We start from the raw sequence: 14,868 nt of genomic DNA, 5'->3' as shown, positions 1-14,868 counted from the left end.
TCGCAAAAAATGTGTTGACGCTTTTTGTGGTCAACACACCGAATTGCGCTAGATCGCGTGCGGTGGAACTTCACCTTACAAGGCTTCCACCTCAAGCCGGTTAGACCGATCGGAGCAGCCGGTCAGATCAATCAGCACGGGGCAACACGAAAACCTACGTTCACCACCCTGGGAGGGACCTCGTCGGGGATGGTGTGCCTAGGATTGTTCTGAGATCGGCAGGCCACTCAGAACCTCCTCAACCACCGTGGAGATGAAGGAGGAAAGCAAGGAGGTTGGAAAAGATTAGGATTTGAGAATAAAAAGGTAAATTGTATTGTTTGATTGGGTGTTAGCCTCAATCGGCCACGTCCCTTTGTATTTATAGGGTGGGGAGGTCTTGCTCCGAAAGGAAATTCTTTTACAAATCTTAATCTACAAGGATTCCTCAAATCTATTCGGACTAGGGTTAGACCCGTCAGACTACCTGTACCCACAGACCTACCCGTACCCACCGACCAGACAGGTTGATTTTGCCAAATCGGCTACAAGACCCCGGACCGGTCAGATCGCCTGGAGGAAGCAATCTGACCGGTCGGCCAATTTCGAACTCCAACGAACATTTTACGCAGATCAGGTATATATGTACGTATGGTTGGCTTAGGGAATCAAGTACGTATATCCTCCACCTCATGTTAGCCGTCCATCTATTATAGTATAGATTTCATACCCTAGAAAAACAATCTTTTGAAGATAGATAGGATTCCCGGGATGCCATCCTCCAAGATCCTAAATTCCAGTTGTTTAACTCAGGCGCAGCTCAAGATTTTCTCAAGACTTCAATTTGCTATAAAACGGTCAACCACACTTGCCAATTCCGAAGTCTCAGATACAAATCGGGGTCCAGCCCAGTCCAAAGCAGCCCAACGACACGCACGTTCGGGCCGTCACCTTCCTGCCTTCCACGCCATCCAGCCAATGGGGCGTCCGTCCTGGCACGCTTCCCCCAATCGCTCCGCGCCACGTCACTCCTCTGACGCGCGCCTCCCTCCCTCCCCACGGTTGCGCCTGCGCCCCCATGTCGCCACTCCTATAACACGCGCTCCCGCTTTCTCTTCCCGGCGACCACCGCGCATCGAACGGGATTCGCTGCGATTCTACTGATCCCTTGCCGTCACCGGACCGGCGAACCGACACCATGGCCTCCGCGCGCAGGGGCCGCGGCGGCGGCGGTGCCAACGGCGTCATCCGCCCCCGCCCCCGCGACCGTGGCGACGCCGCCGGCGGCGGCGGGAGCATGGCGGGGCGCGTGGCCGTCCTCGCCTTCTGCGTCGCCGGGATCTGGTCCGCCTACATCTACCAGGGCGTCCTCCAGGAGACTCTGTAAGCATCCCCTCCCGAATGCTGTCTACTGAACTCCGATACAGTGAGAACCTGGGATCAATTTGGTGGGCTTTGTTCGGCGGCGGTTCAGGTCGACGAAGCGGTTCGGGCCGGAGGCGCGGCGGTTCGAGCACCTCGCGTTCCTCAACTTCGCGCAGAACGTCATGTGCTTCGTCTGGTCCTTCATAAGTGAGCACCCTCTCCCTCCCTCCCTTCCCCACGCGGCGTGGTTGTGTTGTAGTTGCATTTCGCGCCACGTCGTGGTAATTGATTGAGCTGATTTGGGCGTCGATCGCGCGCTAATTGTTAATGAATTTTGTTGTTTAAATGCAGTGATCAAGCTGTGGTCGGGTGGGAGTAGCTCCACCGGCCGTGCGCCGCTGTGGAAGTACTGGGGCGTCAGCGTCACCAACACCATCGGACCGACCATGGGGATCGAGGCGCTCAAGTACATCAGCTACCCGGCTCAGGTATGGTTCCGGCTGCCTTTTCTGTCTCAGCTTCCTTTCTTGATTTCGGAACTGTCAATGATGCTTTGTTACGATTATCAGTAATGCTGTTCATGGCGTTACTGGATTGAAATGTTGCTATAATGGAACTAAATAAAAACTTTGAAGAAAAGGGGAATGGAATACCACAGGCAGCTGCGTTGTAGTTTTTGCCTTACCGGATTTTGCAGGAAGCGTTTATGACATGTTACGGAATGTTCTGCATGCTGCCATGCCATCATGTCTGATTTTGTGAAATTGTAGGTTCAGATTCTACAATTTTGGAATTATAGTGCAGGCTGGGAGTTTAGGGTTAATTCTAACGTACACCATCAACAAAATGATCTGCTCTCATTTTAATGTGGATCAGCCACAGATCAAGTTAGATGACTCTTTAAGAATTCTCAGCATATTAATATTGAAGGATGTGTATTGTGAAATTCTAAATTCATGATAAAAAGATTAAAAATGGCTAGTGGCACTCATGTGTATGATGCACTAGGAGGTTGGTACTAAACAGTGCACCTCATATATGGTACCGGTGATGGAATTTTCTGTATTGTCAGTGACTCTCTCCTTTCAACTTTGCACCCAATATGGTAGGGCACTGAATTGCATAAAGTTCACATCATTGTTAGATTTTTTTTCTTCTACTCAAGACTTATTATAACAACTGGGACAAGCCTATCTCACCCTATTGAGTCAATATTCTTTCATGTCTCCCCTCTTTGAGATATTAAATCTTCTAATTGAATTGAATAGCTAGAGCAATACTTATGACGAACAATCACCAAGTAGTTCCATTTCATGTGATCATGTCAACAAATTCTTGAAGATCAAGATACATCGTTACTAATTTAATCTTGATATTAACAGGTGTTGGCCAAATCTTCTAAGATGATTCCAGGTAACTTTACATTTACTTGTGCAGACTGCTGAGTGTATCTCTACATAAAAATATTTGTGATGCACATTGCATATCAGGGTTGCTTATTCTTCCTTTGATAGACAGTCTGATTTAATTTATCTCTATTAGTAACAAAAAAATGGAATAAAATTACAAGCAAAGATAATAAACCTATTGTTTAGACTATACCCTGCTCTACAATTTGACTTGAGAAATAGATGAGGGTAGCTTATGCATGAGCAATGAGGATAGATCAGTTTATCCAATTACTACATATTAGTACTGGAGAGGTGAATAATGAACTTGTTTGTATGTGTTGCCATTTGTTTGGAATTAGTAATTGTGGTGTTTTAAGTGCTTTGTCTTATAAGCTTTCTTCATCAACTTTTGCATGCTATGCTTCATAGCTTCAGTACAATTGTTTCTGACTGGTGATTCAATTTGTACAGTAATGTTAATGGGGACTCTACTCTATGGTGTGAAGTACACATTTCCAGAGTATCTTTGCACCTTTCTTGTTGCTGGTGGTGTATCATCCTTCGCATTGTTGAAGGTAAGATGATCTTTAATATATTCATTAACAACCATATCGATTAACTGGACTGCTAAAATCTGTTTTCCGCTACTGTATCAGACAAGCTCCAAGACAATTAAGAAGCTTGCCAACCCTAATGCACCCCTTGGCTATGCATTGTGCTTCCTCAACTTAGCTTTTGATGGGTATACAAACTCAACCCAGGATTTGATAAAATCAAGGTAATTATATCCTCTCAATCTCATATCAAACCATTATGGAATATTTTTATCATTATTCTAAATGAAAGTTTTTTTACCGTAGATTTCCAAAGACTAATCCATGGGATATAATGCTTGGCATGAACCTCTGGGGAACCATATACAACGCTCTAATTATGTTTGTGGCGCCATTGCTGTTTAGTAATTGGCCATATGCAAACGGTTTTGAGGCAGTGAAATTTTGCCAGGAAAACCCAGAGGTGGCCTGGGACATTTTCTTGTTCTGCCTATGTGGTGCTGTGGGGCAGAATTTCATCTTCCTAACCATCAGCCGATTTGGCTCTCTTACTAACACAACAATCACTACCACCCGCAAATTCATGAGCATCGTGGTTTCATCCGTCATCAGCGGCAACCCACTATCTCTGAAGCAATGGGGTAGTGTTGTGATGGTCTTCTCTGGCCTCTCTATCCAAATATTTCTCAAATGGAAGAAAAAGAAGGGCAGAGAGCACAAGGAGTAAGCTCGATTCTTGAACCCATTCCAATTTGTAACTTTGATTGGACAAATCTGTTGTCAGGTTTGATCGGGACATAGTCAATGTAGCCCATTGGAATTAGTAAAGTTTTAGATGGATTATTATGAGAATACTTATGGTAAATTGCTTAGCGTGAGCAATTTGTAACGGCTGGTAGTTTCTGTTCTACAGGGAGGAGATGCAACAAATTGTGTTGCATTGAGAGCAAAGTTGTACGATGACCATTGTATTTTTGTTCTACTCTCTCAAAAGAAATCTGTAGAATTAAATGGCAATGTCTAGATTTTTGTTCTTGTTGTTCATTTACCTCAACGGGGAGCAGTAATGTCTAGGATTTTCTGAGATTTAACTTAAATTTGAACTAAATCACATGAGTTATTTGGATGAGGAGAATTGGTCTGGGAATGTTTATGATAAGGATTTGGGTCAGAATCTTCCAATCCTAGCAATTTTTTGTCACCAGGAGATGTTATGAGAACATTACTCATGTTTACTCGTTTACAATGTGTAATGCACTCATATTGGTCGATTCCTTCTAAGTCAACGTTTGTGGCAATTGGATTTATATAGAGATTAATGTTTTGTTCATTTGGAAGTTGCTCTTGTGGACAAACATGGGAAAAATTTGTTCTGTATCACTAAAAGATTGCGTCTTTTGGAAAACATCACCGAAACAAACATGCTCTGTAAAATACGATGCTGACACACCCATGGCTGCCGGCGAGCAGCCGTCGACGTGAGCAAGCACAAGAGGAACGGATTCAGTCGGGGAGGGCAGAGAACCCTAAACCCCAGAGTTTGATTTCGCCCTCTGGGCTCACATGATAGACTAACAAAGTTAATCTCCTTAACAGACTTGATAGCCTATTTGTAAATCTCCGTCTTCAGTATGTCGATGCCGTCAGGGACATGACATCCCCCCCAACTTATAAGCTGCCTTCCCAATCTTCTCCAACACTATGTAAGTCCCAAAGTATTTGAATGCCAATTTTGGAAAGGGCCCGTTCACCAGAGAAGATTGTGCATATGGCTGAAGTTTCAGTAGCACCCTCTCTCCCACTTGATATTCCTGATGGCGTCTCTGTCTATTTGCAGTAGTTTTTATCTTGTTCTGAGCATTGGCCAAGTGCTCTTTCAGAACTGCCGCCTGTGCTTTGAGTTCAATAATCATTTCAGCCACTAAAGAAGTAGTTGTAGTGGTGATTTCTAGCAGAATTCTTACATTTGGATCATGACCATATAGGGCACGAAATGGGGAGCAACCCAATGATGTATGGTGAGAGGAGTTGTACCAAAACTCTGCTTGTGATAACCAAGACCTCTACTATTTAGGATCATGATAGACTACACACCTCAAATACATCTCAAGGCACTGGTTGACTTGTTCAATTTTTCCATCTGTTTGGGGACGATAAGCCGAATTAAGAACAAGTTGAGTACCAACCATGCTGAATAACTCTTTCTGAAAAGTGCTGGTGAGCACTTTATCCCTATCTGACACAATTGTCTTGGGTAAACCATGCAACTTGACCACATTGTCAAACACTAACTTGGCAATAGTTCTGACTTTGAAGGGATGCTTAATTGGGACGAAATTGACATACTTGGTGAATCTGTCAACAATGACCAGAATCACATTGAACCCTCATATTTTGGTAGGCCTTCTATGAAATCCATGGATATGTCTTGCCATGCACCTTCTGGAATAGGTAATGGCTGCATGAGTCCAACTGATAAGGCATTGGAGTGTTTTGCTTGTTGACAGACAGCACATTGCTTAACAAAATCCTCCACATCTTGCTTAAGACCCTCCAATGAAATAGTCTCTTCATTCTGTAATATGTAGCATTGACCCCTGAATGGCCCCCAGTGGCACTAGAGTGAAGTGCAGTAATCAAATTTGTCTGCAAAGCTGAATTCTAGGCCACCCATAATTTATCTTTATATCTGATCAGACCTTTGTCCAAAGAGAACCCTTGTTCATTACGGCTAGTGATAGCAAGTTGAGTCAGAAGTTGCTGGACTTTTGGATCAGTAGCATAAGAATTTAAGAGTTCCTAAATCCACACCGGCTGTACTGAAGAAACAACTTGAAGTGCAAACAAATGGGGCATTCTTGACAGGGCATCAGCAGCTACATTCTCTTTCCCTTTCTTGTAAACCACCTTGAATTGCATCCCCATCAATCTGTCATAGCTTTCTTTTGCATGTCAGAGTGTAGATTCTATCTAGTCAGATAGGCTAAACTCTTGTGATCAGTTCTGATAATTTTGATTCTGCAAATATTGTCTCCACTTGTACACTGCTATGATCAGGTCTAAAAATTCCTTCTCATAAATTGAGAGATGCTTATGTTGTGTTGACAAAGCTTTACTGAGAAATGCCACTGCTTGATCATTTTGCATAAGAATTGCTCCAATACCCACATCACAAGCATCAGTTTTGATGAACTACTATGTGAAATCAGGTAGAGCAAGAACAGGAGTACTGGACATAGCTTGTTTGAGAGCCTCAAAGGCCTGTTGTGCTTGTTCATTCCACACAAACTGATTCTTTCTCAGCAATTGTGTCAGATGTTTTGCTATCAAGCCATAATGTTTCACAAACTTTCTGTAGTATCTACTTAACCCCAAGAATCCTCTAAGCTCAGTAGCATTAGTTGGAGTTGGCCATGTTTCACAAACTTCTTGATCAATCAAGTCAACGACGAGTGGGAGAACATGGATGCGTATTGCCTAGAAGTACGCAAGCTAGAGAAAAAATTCTCTAGTTTGGAGTTCCACCATGTAGTTCACAACAACAATGTTGCCGCAAACGTCCTATCCAAGCTTGGATCTACTCGTCCTATCCAAGCTTGGATCTACTCGTACTCAAGTTCCAGCAGTGGTTTTCATCCATGAGCTACACAAGCCATCTATAACGGAGCCGGCACCATCAACAACCACTAATCGGGGTCCTACCACGCTAGATCGGGAGGTTATGATAGACGTAGACTGGAGAGTTCCCTATATCGACTACATCAAAGAGCACAAGTTACCTTCAGACAAGACAGAGGCAGAACAAGTCTCACGACGCAGCAAGAACTATGTTCTAGTCGGAGACAAACTTTACAGAAGAAGCTTTACATAAGAGGCGGCACGGGGGGCGTCTGTGTGCTCGACGGTGCGGGGCTGCTACGGCAGCAGGGGATGCACGAGGACATGTGGTGGAGGGCAACTCGGTCATTTCCCGTGCCTAATACACGGTGGATGGAGGATGTGGCGCGACACGTTAGCAAAAGTAGCAAATTTGTAGCGTTATTTGTTTCGCGATGGCAAATATGTAGGAACCAACGTAAAACTGGCAAAGGAGTGCCATCCATAAAAGTGGCAAATAGTTAAATGTCCTAATTGCTAATTGAGGGGACGACCTTCCTCTAAAAAAGAATAAGAGGTGACAACGTTGGCGTAGATTTCCTCTCAGAAAGAAAAAAAGGTTTGACGCATTTCGCAAGGATATTGTTTTTTCTTCGAAACACAGTAAAGCTCATTCACCCCAATAAAAAGGGAAGGTTAATTCCTAAAATAAATCTAAAAAGACCTACGAATATTGCATGTTAATTCTTAGAATAAATAAAAAAACCTATGAATAGTGATGGAAGCGAGTTAAGTACTTGAGGTTGGGTTCCACCGCAAGAAATTCCCTTGTTACTCATTTTGAGAGTATAGTTGAAAGTATCGAAGGCGAATGGAATGGAGTGATTAGCAAAAAAATCAAATCGTATACTTTCAACATCAATTTCCATGCACTTTTATCACACAATAACAAAAATATTTGATATTACTTTCATATCTATAAGAAAGAAGCCTCCCTTGCTGAGTTAGGTAATGAGACATCTTTAAAAATGCATACCTTAGCGATTAGCACAAACCGAAAGAATGCCTCCCTGCACAAGATTACCATGACAAAACCAGGGCAATCTGAGTCAAAATGGCAACTAGATTATCAAGATGCTGACTACAATGATTTTGAAAAACTTCCCAACTAGGCCAGAATGCCTCATTGTAACTAGTCCCTACCCTACAGCATCGTCAGGTCAACAGCAACAATGGATATAAAATTGATAGTGCTAAATTTACATTAGAGGATTTGAGACTTAACATGATCCTGGAGCTCATAATGAATTACGCGGATTTGTTTTGCAGCTCGTAATAGAGAGGCCAGCTGCCCTCGCCTGCATGCAACTCTACCAAAGACCGATTACAGTTTCAAATGCATCAACATTAGATAATAATTTTACGCTCAGCTGGGAATAGAACTGATGACCCACTGCATGCGACGAGGCCTAGAACTGGAACATATAGCAAGGTTTCGCCCAAATCACAGTTGCCTGGCGCATGAACGTCCAGAAACATTTACAATAGAACTGATCGCCCACTTCAGTTAAAGGGAAGTAATTAGTCTTTGTTTCTTCAGAGCAGCCGAATTGAGCTTCTGCAAGTCAGTGGGTACCCCTAGAGAGGAAAGGATCAGGAATAGATGCAGGATCCAGCTCATAGAAGCCACATAGCTTGCCACCCTTTTCTTTTGTCAGACGGAAAGAAGGTATCTGGTGAGAAAACTTCAAGTCATCTTTTGCAGGCACATCAAGGATACTCCTCTCGTTGTCTGGCTTGAATACAGTCATGTAGCCATTGACCTGAGTGAGAAATAAGACTTTGGTGCTAGCTTCAGAGCGCTCAGTAATCTCAACAATGGCATATTCACAAGCATCCTTGCTGGAAGGAACCCAGCCAGGTGACCAATTGTAGTAGATCGCCCAAATCTCCCCTACTTGTGGGTGAATTTCAAAGTGCCGTTTTGAACCAACTTGGGTTTCTACTACATGAGAGAATGCATCATTTGTGTCATACTTGATCCTCCAGTTGCGGATTTTAAATGTCCCACAGCTCACAGGTAGCTCATGCTCTAACCACAAATTCTCCTGTTCTGATTGTGGGCTAGCTTCCAGCCAAGTCAGATGGACTCTGAATGGATCTAGATCAACTTTGGTAACCCAACCATAGTACTTGGGAAGTTTATCAAAATCACTGTAAAGAGCCCATATCTGGCCTCGCTCAAACTTATTATATGACCGGCCTTCTTCAAAGTTGTAGAATACTGTTTCTGGATACGTGTACATAGTGGGGGAGGGACAGCCTTCCTGAACAGGAGTTTCAAGGGAATGATTTTTCCGCTTTCCTCCATTTCTCTGATTTCCCTTTTGAGCACTTTGTTCATTTCCAGGGTCAGGTGTAGCATCGCCAGTCAAATCAACAAACCCACTGTTCATTGTACTGTCGATAGGCACACAAGAATCAAGAGTAACTGGTGGAAATGCTGCATCCAGGTCACTAGGAAGTGACACAGCATCTAGTTCAAGAAATCCACATGGGACACCAACCTTCTCATTTCCCTTTGTTCTGAAAAATGGAATGCTGTGGGAAAATCGAAGTAGTTCGCTTGATGGTATAACAAATGACGACTTGTCCTTTGCTTTTGCAAAAAGACTCACAAAACCTTCAACCTTGACCAAAGGGATAACAGTGGCACCAGCTTCCATCGTGAAGTTTGAAAGGACCTCCACAACCTCGTACTCATAGGATCTATGGTTATCTGCATCTGAGGTCCACTGCATACTCCAGCCCTTATAAAGAGCCCATACCTCACCCTTACTTGGATGTATAACATAAGAACCCCTTTTTCGGCCTTTCGACCATGATGAAACAATGTGAGAAAACATGAGGGGATCTTCTGACACCTCTGTGTTTCCTAGGGTAAAGTTCCCACAAGCCACAGGCAGTTTATTGTCAGTCCATTTGTCTTCCTCATCATTCGCTGCATCATGCTCCAGCCAAGTGAACCGAACTCTGAAGTTGTTAGTATCAAGATGTCTTATTCTAGCATAATATCTCGGCATGGCATCATGGTCATCATAAAGTGCCCATATCTGATCAACTGCAAACAGATTGGCATCCCTGAACTTATCAAAGTTACAAAATTCTGGATCAGGGTATGTGAAGCTCCCAGCATTGCAAGGCTTCTCAGCATTTGTATCATGAGCTTCTTTGTTCATTTGATTGCCTTCATTGACAGTACAACCTTTCTCTTGGTTATTTGTTTTGCTGGAGACAGGAGGTTCACTAGCCTGCCCATCAGCATGAGTAGCTTTATCATCAAACACTTTATTAGAACTGGAAGCAGCATTTGAGAACCAATCTTTGAGTGTCCGACTCTTTTTCTTTGGAGAATTCAGGATGTTATTGGCATCAGCACATGACTTTCTCCTAGAAGATCTCCGTGGACTAGGGATCCCAGCAGCACCTGGCTCTGCTGATGTATCCACCCCACTACCTAGGCTTTGCCCATCACCAAAATCTGGCACAGTAGTGTCAGATGCAATCCTTCCATCTGCCATACCATTTCCATTTGGTGCAGATGCTTCGGATGGATTCCTTGCAGAAAATTCAACTCCGCCTTTTCCACTTGTTTCCTTATGATTAACCATACCCTCACCACTTGGTTCTGAACCACTCTTCATTTGTTCACCATATTGTGCTCCATTCGTCCAAGGCGTTGCCTGTTTGTTCTCTCTAGAAGGGAAATTTGTAGAACAGCCTTGTTGAGTGGGAACACAGCCCTGTTGCCCAGCACCATTGGCTGCTTTTGATGAGAATACAGGAGGCACATCCTCTTTACTTATGTTGAATGCAAAGAATTTTTGCCTGCAGTTCTGACAGCGGATCTGACGATTCAGTATGTCAGCATAGTACTTATATTTTGTTTTACAGTGGGTGCACACAGTCCAGAATGTCCACTCATCGGTGGGTGGTGAACCTGATGGTCCATATCCTGCCGCGCTACTTCTATTTGCATCATTTTTGTTAATCGGCTCTGTAGTCTTCATTGGTTCTGTAGCCTGCTTTGGTTTATTGATCTGCTTTGTTTCTGTAGCCTGCATTGGCTGCGTAGCCTGTTTTGGTTCCTCAGCCAGATTAGGTTGTGTAGCCTGCTTTTGTTTCGCAGCCTGTTTTGGTTTTACAGCCTGCTTGGGTTTTGCAGCCTGTTTTGTTTGTGTAGACTGATTCGGTCGCGTAGCCCGTGTTGGTTCTGCAGCTTGTGTCCGTTGTGTAGCCTGCTTTGGGGCAGCTTTAGAAGCAACCCTCCATTTGATGTCATATGCATATCGTTTTGCTCGATCAGACAATGTTGTGTATGCTTCTGCAACAAACTTAAAGGCAGATTCTGCACCAGCATAACTGTTTTTATCAGGGTGAAGTGAGAGGACAAGCTTACGATATTGCTTCTTTATGGTCATCTCATCCGCTGTTACTTCCACTTGGAGAATTCCATAAAAGTCCAACATTCCATTTATATTTGCTTCTGCTGCACACTGTACTTCACAGACAGTTAACAGCTGGGGTATGTTCTCGATCTCTGGAAAAATTCTCTGTGCTTTAAGGGCAATCCTTTTAGCACCAGCAAAATCTTTGCTTTCCAGCTTCTTAATAGCAATTTCCCTGGCCTTCAAGGCCTCTTCTCTGTTGCACTCCATTGCACTGATTACCAAATCAGTTCCCAAAATCAATAGCCTTAACACAAAATGTTTATCCTCACAAGGCTTCCAGGCCCTTTCTTAAACCATCCCAAAAGTATATGAACACCTTGAATCGGTTCACTTCTCTCAGGTGCAAACAGAGCCTATGGCAATGTGAGGTCCTGCAAGTTATTGAAGAAAAAAAATGCATGTTATCACCAAACAAATTGCATGGTTATGGACTCTGGTCTAATGATTCGAATGACATTTCATGATTTAACAACAATTTCATAAAAATCAAAAAGACAAAACCGTGCAAGAAGCACCTCCAATCAACAGCAATCATTGTGAAATACCCATTTCCCATAAAATGGAAATGTTGTAAACAGGGAGCAGATTACAACATAAATATTTGGTCCTATCTTGTATCACAAAATGCACTAACTGATATATGTTATATTAAACTATTCTACATTGTTGTAGACAGAAGGTCCCGAACCACATTTTAGCCTCTATTACCAGGAATAGTCAGAATTAGTATTGTAAACCGGATTTCCATCTAGCATAGTCGGATCACAATAGAATAGTGAAGCCCACAACATTTCGTTCTGACTTGCCTATCCTAAGTACCTAGGCACAACACTTTTGGCTTTTGCGCCTTTGACTGAATTCACCTACAAATCTATAATTGGATTGTAAATTGGGTTTGTGTTCTTTTTCATTGTTCCCAAATGTATGATCGAGCAAGGAATGTTCTACTCGCAAATGAGACTGCCGACCAAATGCAATGCAAGTACTTTTAGGTCCTCATGGTCTAACAGCTCAGCACATAAACAATGTCATTAGCATCCAAAGGGGAACTGCATCGACAGCCAGACCTTCCTGTAGTACATATAAGTTGTCAAAACAAACCAAAGGCTCAACATGCATGAACCTATTTGCAGTGAGTTTGTTTAACATGGATACATTAACATATTATGAGCTTGGCAAGGCATATCGAGTGCTGAAGGGAATTGCTTCGCGCAAAACTTCAAATTGGTACCATGCTCTTATAAGCCTAGCATTTCCAACCAAGAGTATGCATTCTATTGTGCACAGAAGATCATATCTAGATCTGCAAAACCATGGATACTGTAGATATTATTTTTACTGGGAAATGATAGCAAGAACCACATTCGGCACTAACATGTTCAAAATGCTAACATGGGATTTGTTCGGCTCATGAACAAACTTTGCCACAATAAAGCTAGGCATGCTTGATTATCTAGGCCATGCCACGGGTTCTTAGCATGATCACACATGATTTACAGAAGGCTTTGCCATGAATTGCCCAAGTGGTGCCCAATGAACAAAAAAATAACCTACAGAACTACTCTTTCCAGTTATAACCTACAGAACTACTCTTTCTAGTCAATTTTTAAAAACTTTTGAGTATCAGTGACTTCTAAGTTTTAAAATAAGAAATATAAAGCAAAATAGCTCACACATGTAGATTTGTCTTAAAAAAAGCTATACACTACAACATTGTCGAAAACATCAAGTATTTGTAACTGGAGGGAGTATCCTGGCAACACGTATACAGAGAGTTTGCTTAAGTATTCAGGAACTCCCTTGCCATATCAACATGATCTTTACCAACCAAGTTCATCTGATTGTAACCAACCATGTATAACTTGGAAATAAATGAAGTTCAACATAAGATTCCTATTTAACCGATGACATTACACAGTGTATAGCATACAAAGTTGTAATGACATGCTGTTTGCCACACAATTTGACAAATACCAAATCCATTGACAAAAATGTCCCACAGCGAAGGGTGCTATGAGAAAGCAGAATCACAAGACAATAAGACAAACATAAACATTACTACTGCATGTATATCATTACAAAGAATGGACCGAATGCCAGTGTGAAAAGAACTTACAGAAGCAGATATCACCATGTAGGTGATTAGTGCAGACCATGCATGTCCAGCCGATTCATCTCGATGAAGCACCCTGAGAGGACAAATTGTAGAACTATAAAAATACTCAACCAGGAAAATAACAAAAAGGTGAAAAACACTTTGTGTTTACTAAAACAGTTAATTTGTTTACATGCACCCTCAACCAACAGCTAGCTCCTACAAATCAAGAATATAATGATGTTCTGCAGCTTAATAGTTAGGATCTATCTCGTTGTCAGTCAATTGAGAATTTGTTTTTCTGTTAATCACTGCTCTCCACCATCCAATAAAAAATCAACAGACCGGATCCGTCCTATCTCTCCTCCTTATCTTCTTCCTCCTGTGCACCAGATGCTACTCTGCTCCCGACGCCGCCTCCTTCCTCTCCCGAGCTCCCTTGCCCCGCCCGCCTCCCTCCCTGCTCCGGCAGCCTCGCCCACCGCCCACAAGTCGCCGCCAACAGTAACTCACTAGCACCAACATCCCAACACCTCCTTCTCCTTCCTAATTTCTTTCTTAGCACCTCTGCCTCCCTTCCGACTCCAGCGGCCTTCACTACCTCTGCCGCTGCCCACGAATCGCCACCAACACTAACCTCTTCGAGCTCTCCGCCTCCACCGTCCACTGGCAATCTCCCACCACCCTACTACGGTGGCAACAATGCTCCACCACTGTCTCTTCCTCCTCCACCGCCAGCCGGCGAGCTACCCCAGACCTCCCTCTACAGCCAGGCACTAGCATGAGAACTTCTGGGTGCAAATGCAAGGTGTGGATCTGAACACTGCAACATACCACTACTGCAAGATTAGACGTAAATGCCTGAACCAATGCGACTTGCCACCTTGCTGCATTTTCTGACAGATAGTCAAGCTATGAAAGAAATGATAATAAACAATTAGGAGCCAAGTAAATATACCCTTTTCACAAAACTAATTACTTGTATCTAGATTTGATGAAGACCAAAAATCGCAGAAAAGCACAAGCATAACAGATGACTACATGACAGTTCCAGCATTGTCCCAAAAAGATTTGGTCACAAGAACCAACTACTATTATTACTGTAACTCTCAACCTAAACCAGTTTCAGAAAGCCAGTATCACCATTATAAGGGCATTTTCAAATTGCATAGTACCCACATACAACTTCAGGCCTGTTTGGATGCAGTGTGCTAAAGTTTAGCACCCGTCACATCGGATGTTTGGATACTAATTAGGAGTATTAAATATAGACTAATTATAAAACTAATTGCACAGATGGAGTCTAATTCGCGAGATGAATCTATTAAGCCTAAGTAGTCCATGATTTGACAATGTGGTGCTACAGTAATCATTTG

At 42.9% G+C, this 14,868-nt stretch overlaps 2 protein-coding genes across 4 annotated transcripts in view; one reads left to right on the top strand and one right to left on the bottom strand.

The window, feature by feature from the left end:
* Nucleotides 1-1,064: 1,064 nt before the first annotated feature.
* On the top strand, nt 1,065-4,333 carry LOC101780283 (UDP-galactose/UDP-glucose transporter 3). Its single transcript, XM_004965931.3, has 7 exons — nt 1,065-1,362; nt 1,454-1,551; nt 1,696-1,832; nt 2,727-2,757; nt 3,207-3,310; nt 3,392-3,513; nt 3,596-4,333. Exons 1-7 carry the CDS (start codon nt 1,178-1,180, stop codon nt 4,014-4,016), a joined length of 1,098 nt encoding a protein of 365 aa, XP_004965988.1. The 5' UTR covers nt 1,065-1,177; the 3' UTR covers nt 4,017-4,333.
* Nucleotides 4,334-7,991: 3,658 nt separating this feature from the next.
* Nucleotides 7,992-14,868, bottom strand: part of LOC101779344 — a 7,228-nt gene continuing 351 nt past the window's right edge. Inside the window, exons 2-4 of one of the 3 annotated variants that reach the window (XM_014805098.2) lie at nt 14,327-14,404; nt 13,514-13,586; nt 7,992-11,768 (exon numbers count right to left, since the gene is read on the bottom strand). In XM_014805098.2, coding sequence (XP_014660584.1) covers nt 8,512-11,604 — 3,093 coding nt within the window. In that variant the 5' untranslated portion in view covers nt 11,605-11,768; nt 13,514-13,586; nt 14,327-14,404 and the 3' untranslated portion in view covers nt 7,992-8,511. The remainder of the gene's footprint in view (nt 11,769-13,513; nt 13,587-14,326; nt 14,405-14,868) is intronic. The other 2 variants (XM_014805099.2, XM_014805097.2) reach the window with 2 other exon arrangements.

This window comes from Setaria italica, chromosome IV (assembly GCF_000263155.2).
Source record: "Setaria italica strain Yugu1 chromosome IV, Setaria_italica_v2.0, whole genome shotgun sequence".
In the NCBI taxonomy this organism is placed as follows: Eukaryota; Viridiplantae; Streptophyta; class Magnoliopsida; order Poales; family Poaceae; genus Setaria; species Setaria italica.
Note: the sequence above shows the minus strand (reverse complement) of the source record. Positions and strands in the feature narration are given on the sequence as shown.